The 6940-nt window shown below is 34.9% G+C and overlaps 1 protein-coding gene across 1 annotated transcript; it reads right to left on the bottom strand.

Annotated features, from left to right (window-relative positions):
* Positions 1 to 3233, bottom strand: LOC128168524 (uncharacterized). Its single transcript, XM_052834738.1, has 2 exons — positions 1861 to 3233; positions 1 to 141 (listed from the first exon to the last, which is right to left on the bottom strand). Exon 1 carries the CDS (start codon positions 3204 to 3206, stop codon positions 1872 to 1874), a length of 1335 nt encoding a protein of 444 aa, XP_052690698.1. The 5' UTR covers positions 3207 to 3233; the 3' UTR covers positions 1 to 141; positions 1861 to 1871.
* Positions 3234 to 6940: the final 3707 nt, after the last annotated feature.

Consider the following 6940-nt stretch of genomic DNA (forward strand, 5'->3'; position numbering starts at 1 on the left):
TGTTCTTTTTGAATTATTCGAGGAACATCCACCAACAGTTCCAACAGACTTGTGTACCATGTCTGTGTCGGCCATACAGGGACTACCATCACCCCCTCTGCCTTTTCCTTCTGAATCTTTTGAAGAACTCGACTTATGACACTAAAAGGAGGAAATGCATAGAAATAAAACTTGTTTAGATTGACTGAAAATGCATCAATAAACTCAGCATTTGGATCAGGTTTCCATGCTACATATTTAGGCAATTGTTTATTAAGTCTTGACGCAAATATGTCAATGTCAAATGGTCCCCATAATGTACTAATTTTGTTGAATATTTTAGGATTAAGCATCCATTCTGTGTGGTCATTAAAAACTCTAGAACATCTGTCAGCTACTGTATTTTTAGAACCAGGTATATGAGATGCCGATAGCCAGATCTCTTTATTTATACACCAAAACCAAATTTCTCTAGTTATCTTATTGCAAGATCTTGACTTACTACCTCCCATAGCATTTATATAACATACTGTTGTAGTATTGTCTGACAATATGTGGACATGAGCACAAGAAATCTTTTTACACAGAGATTTAAGAGCAAATAATACTGCTAACAATTCTTGTTCATTTATATGCAATTGTAATTCCTGTTCATTCCATCTACCACCAGTAGTTACATTATCAAACTCAGCTCCCCATCCACTACTGGATGCATCAGTTCTGACAAGAAAATTGGGTTCACCATGACAAATTTGCTTCATACATTTGTGTACATTTTCTATCCACCAGTTTATGTCATTCCTTGCTTCCAAGGAAATTTCCATACTTGCATTATAATCCCCTCGAGAATATTTTATGCATCAATGCATCAATTTTGTCATTTTCTAAAGTACGGTAAAATAAAGGTCCATATTCAACTCCTTGAAAACTAGCCACCATAAAGCCAAGCAATTGAAAAATCTCTAAAATTTTGACTTTTTTCAACTTTAAAATTTTTTGGCAACATTGGTACAAGTTATCAATTTTATTTTGTGTTAATTTCACTGTCATCTCTACTGAATTCAAAATGAACCCTAAAAACACTATTTCTTGTTTAGGGATGAAGACTGATTTTTCAATATTCAAAATGAAACCCAAGCTCTGCAATTTGTTGACAGTAGTTTTAACATTTTCCCAACAATCATATTGATTATCACCTTGCAAATACACATCATCAATGTATGGAACATTAGAAAAGCCTAGTTTTCTAAGATCTGAATAAACTGGTTTCATAAGTTTAGTAAACTTTCTTGGGCTGCATGCTAAACCCATAACAAGGCAAGTGTACTGAAACAATTCTCCTTTCCACATGAATCTCATGAATTTTCTGTATTCTCTCGCAAGTGGAACTGAATAGTATGCATCTTTCAGATCAACTGATGCCATATAACACCCTTGTTTCATTAAATTCAGAGCCGATTGTAAACTTTCCATTTTGAAATGATTGTATTCTACATAACTGTTGAATTTTTTCAAATTCAGTATAACTCGATAACTTTTGTCTTTTTTCTGCCTGATAAATATATTTGATATAATTTCATCAGAACAATGATTACATTTCTCAATGACATTCTTGTCTAACATTTTGTAAACTTCTTTAGACACAATATCAGCTTCTCTTTCATTAAATCTCAAGGGGTATGATGGGCTCAATTGATTTAACTCATATTCATTTGTAATTTCAATATGACATCCTTTTACAGTGTCTAATATAGTTTTATCTGATGTAATATCTTTCCATTCATCTAAAAATTGTTTCAGTCTACCTGCCCTGAAATTTTCAGGTAACAGAACTTCAACCGATTCATTTTCAAATTTGATGTTTTTAATTTTATTTCTTACCCCATCAATAATCATTCTTGTTTCTTTTTGCCTTTTGTGAACTTCCTGTTGTAATTCCCTCTCTTGGAAGTTTGGCCTAAAAAAGGGACATTCCTGCTTCGGAAATAGCCCTGTGACCCAGACGGTCTGGAGTAAGGTTGAAATCTCTGACCTCGAGCTCCATGAAAGGTGCCTCGTCTCATATTCTTGCTTGTCATAACTCTATTGACTGCTTTATTGGTCTTTTCAATTTCATCTAAGCGTTTTCCCAATTCTCCCCCAAAAAGGAACTGGTTTATAGGAACTCCAGACGAAAAAAGTGACAAATAATTCACACTGTCTATGTCACTTTTTAAACATTCTCTTCGTCTCATGTTGAGTTCGTAATTCGAATAACTGAGCATTTCAACAGTCTTGATCAGTTCTCTGACTAACTCTTCTTTTTCTACATCTTTGTTTGACACAATCTTATCCAAAATGTTTACAAGTACTGTCACACTTTTCACTAAAAAGAGTTGACCGTATTGAAATCTGCTGTCAAGCGACTTGGTTGGAACTTGTAATCTGTTCCATATCAATTCATCGACTTTTGTGCACACGAGACTCTCGCAATTTTCTGGTCGTTTGATTTTCTCAGCAGATTCTTTCACCTGTTCGGCCAACTTTTTGTCAATTTTTACCTTGAACATAAGATCGTTCACAAGTTTTGCTAAGTCTTTGTGTATGGGCTCTGTTGTAACGTCTTGCAAAGTTACTTGTTCAGAAGCGACTTTCATAAATCTCGACTGTGACCCACTTTCGTTTTCATTTTTCCCGGAATCAGGTTTACCGGATATTGAGCCCGACAGTTTTGTTTTTGACAATAAATCATCCACAGTCATTGTATTTGACTCACTGTCTTTCTCATAAATTTCACCATCAGAGTAAAATTCATCAGACTCATAATTATTGTCTACATAGTTATTGTCACTTTTCTCACAAACAAGTTCAGCCATGTCCGACTTAAGTCCTTGAAAACCGGCTGTGATAGTGTTCGTCAACATTTCTAAGCATTTGGCCAAATTGTCAAAATTCTGAGAATTTCTGTTTTCAACAGACTCATTTCCGGTTTCTTCATTAACTTGATTTTGAGGTGAAGTACATGTCTCTGTCCTGGTGGCCATAGTGGATCGTGATGATCCTTGACCGACAGTATTTTTTGTCACATGTAACGTGCTCGGCGAGCTCATTCGTTCAAAAAAACTTTCATGTGAAATAGTAGTCAACGGAAATTGCACTGGTAGCGAGACTGATTCAGGCTTGGTGCTCTTCCCTCTTGAATCTTTCTCGCGTTCCGACTTTTTCAACATGGCGGATGCCATAGTCATGCACGTGTTCTGCGAACTCGTTGTATTAATTGGTAAGTCTGTCCACGACAGATTATTATGAATTAAATGATTCACCCGTTAATTTTTTGTCCACGACAAAAAAGGGTGTAAAACTCCGATGAAATCTTCCGTTTACAACGGAATTAGAACTATTTAAATCGGAGCGCCCGTCTACTTCAAGCAGTAACAACGCACTGACCCGTCTGCGCAGATGCAATGCTATCTCACGTGATTCCCTTGGTATGATGACGTAACAGAATTCGCTGTAGGTTTCGACTAATCGATAAACAGGGCGTGTCAATTTCAGTCATGACAGTTTATTGTCAGTTTCAGCCGCTGTATATTTCGACCAATCGATAAACAGGGCGTGTAGATTTCAGCCTGGCTGTTTCTGTAGAGCTATGAATTAACTTTAAGTTTCCGTAAGAAATAGAGGGAATATTGGCACATATAATGCGAACATAATGATAAATCTCAGACTTGTCAAACTACAAACACATTCCTCATTACAGTATCACTACCATTTTGTAATAAACACCATGGTCAATGGACACAGAGATCTTTGACCTTTTACGCACCTAACTGTATTTGATCAAGCAATGAACATTCAACATGTTTCATGAATGAAAGCATGGTACATGGCTATGGAACGCCATAGCTGCCTTATGTGCCTATTTCATGTGAAGATGGTGCTTTGATATATTATGCTGTGGTTATATTATGTGAAGATGGTGCTTTATTATATGAAGATGGTGCTTTATTATATGAAGATGGTGCTTTATTATATGAAGATGGTGCTTTATTATATGAAGGTGGTGCTTTATTATATGAAGATGGTGCTTTATTATATGAAGATGGTGCTTTATTATATGAAGATGGTGCTTTATTATGTGATGGTGCTTTTTTATGTGAAGGTGCTTTTTTATGTGAAGATGGTGCTTTATTATATGATGGTGCTTTTTTATATGATGGTGCTTTTTAATGTGAAGGTGTTCACTCGGAACTCCTCTTATTTTTGAATACTGAGTTAACCATTTATGTATTATCTCGAAATATTGAAAGTAAAACAAAAAACTGATGCGATCAAAATCCATTTGATACACTATTGCTAGTTCCTCTTTTTTCTAGCACAATTAATATATAAGCTATCGAGGAGATCTAGCTGTTTACGACTTTACCCCAACGAACTTACATCTAATTAAGTGACAACTATATAATGACGGTATATTACAAGAATTAAAGCCTAGTAACGTTATCCTGAAAAGCAGAAAATTGAATTTCTTAATTATTTGTGTTTAAGCGAAGGTTATACCCTAGCAATCTGATTAAAATAAGATCTTTGATCCGCTCTTAATTGGGAGTTGATTTTAATCAACTCTCCTATGCAGTTACTCAGACAAACCGAAAGTGAAACTGTGTTTGGACCTCAGCACAAATCATTGCTGCTGACAAGACTTAGTTCTTGAACATAATTGATAAATTCGATGTAATGTATGCTTGTTTTTCAAGGAAACTTATTTATAAATACCTTGAAAATAGTCAGATTTTAAATGGTACGAACAATTTAGATATTTTTTGTAGTCGTACGTATTCCTACGCCAGAGTTCAGTATAGTATCGTTCAACTCGACGCTCGGCTGTCTCCGTAAATCTCCGACAAGCAGAGAGTCTCCCTTGCTTGTCGGAGATTTACGGTGTCAGCCGAGCGTTTGGTTGAACGAGACTATGCAATCGCAACTTCTCGGGCCTTTCCGGCAAGCTCGGAAAAACACCTCGAATGTATTAACATCACCGGATGTTAGAATTTTATACAAAATGGAGTCGCTTCCCATTAAAATAAGTATCGGCTAGACAGTCTTGTATGTCGCCTCTGTGTTATATTTTAGTGTATATCGTTTACTTTAATGAAGAATAGCTCACATCTCAACAGATCGTATAATGTGTTCTATTTATTTCAAGTTTACAAAAAGGGGGGGTTGTCATGGACGCTCTCGACATTCATGTTATAAAAATGTGCGTAATTCAAATACAAATTAGTCGGTCTTCGTCATTGATGACCGTTCCTCTTTAACCTAAGTGGTGAGTTGGAGGAAGAGCTCACATTCTGAGTGTTCAAAACAAAACATCATAAAAAAAACACCAAAGGAACGGATTGAGGATCTGATTTTAAACAGACTGATGCCCTAGCTATAGGTGATAGGATTTGACTTGAAGAGAAAGTAAGGGAAATTAAGTCACAGGGAAAGGTCTACTATACTATAATATAGCTCAAAGAAAGCCCTTTTATAAGTGGTAAAGGCAAAAGTAAAATGTCAAGAAATACTGACAAAATATTGTATTATTAAATTAATCATATTTGTCAATTCAGTTGAGATTAAGTCGTACAGTTCATCTCGTAACATAAATACTTATTATGCTAAAAAAGAGAAACTAGCAATTGTGTATTAAATGGATTTTAACTGTATCAGTTTTGTTCTAGTTTCAAAATTTCGAGATAATGAATGTTTCACTCAGTCTTCAAAAATAAAGTTCCGAGTGACCATCTTCACATCAAAAAGCACCATCACATAAAAAAGCACCATCTTCATATAATAAAGCACTATCTTCATATAACAAAGCACCATCATCACATAAAAAAGCACCATCTTCATATAATAAGGCACCACCTTCATATAATAAAGTACCATCTTCATATAATAAAGCACCATCTTCACATAAAAAAGCACCATCTTCATATAATAAAGCACCACCTTCATATAATGAGGCACCATCTTCATATAATAAAGCAATATCTTCATATAATAAAGGACCATCTTCATATAATAAAGCACCATCTTCACATGAAATAACCACAGCATAATATAATAAAACACCATCTACATATAAAATAGCCACATAAGGCAGCTATGGCGTTCCATACATGGCAATTTCTCATACCTGATGATGATGATGATGATGATGATGATGATGATGATGATGATGAAGACGAGGACATTGATAATGATTAAAATTTCTGATGATGACTGTGAACAGTGCGGTATAAGTATGTATATATATGGTACAATGGAATATATATACGATTTATACGACACGATTAATTACGACAATGTGTATAGGGGCGACGATATATACGAAGAAGAACGACAATATGTATAGCGGCGACGATATATACGATGAACGATGACATTATGTAGAGTAGTGACAATATATATACGATGACGGACGAAAATATATACAGGGGCGGCGATATATGCAGTGAAGGACGGCAATATGTATAGGGGCGACAATATAAACGATGACGGGCGACTATTTATACGATGAAAGAGGGCAATATGTGTAGGGGGCGATATATACTGTATAAGAAGAGAATATGTAAGGGGCAACAATTGGGGCGACAAAATATACAATATAGAAGGACAATATGTATGGGGGCGACAAAATATACAATATAGGAAGACAATAAGTATAAGGGCGATAAATGGGGGGGGGGGGGGGGGCAATATATACAATAATGGAGGACAATATGTATAAGGTGACAATATGTACGATAATTGAGGACAATATTTATAGGGGCGACAATATATACAAGAAAGTACAATATATAAAGGGGCGACACCATATACGATGAGGGACATATATATATATATATATATATATATATATATATATATATATATATATATATATATATATATATATATATATATATATATATATATATATATATATATATAT

The sequence above is a fragment of the Crassostrea angulata genome, unplaced genomic scaffold, assembly GCF_025612915.1.
Source record: "Crassostrea angulata isolate pt1a10 unplaced genomic scaffold, ASM2561291v2 HiC_scaffold_1, whole genome shotgun sequence".
NCBI lineage: Eukaryota > Metazoa > Mollusca > Bivalvia > Ostreida > Ostreidae > Magallana > Magallana angulata.

What these genes read in the sequence shown, in the direction of transcription:
- LOC128168524 (XM_052834738.1), bottom strand. Translation starts at nt 3,206, where the DNA reads ATGACTATGGCATCCGCCATGTTGAAAAAGTCGGAACGCGAGAAAGAT.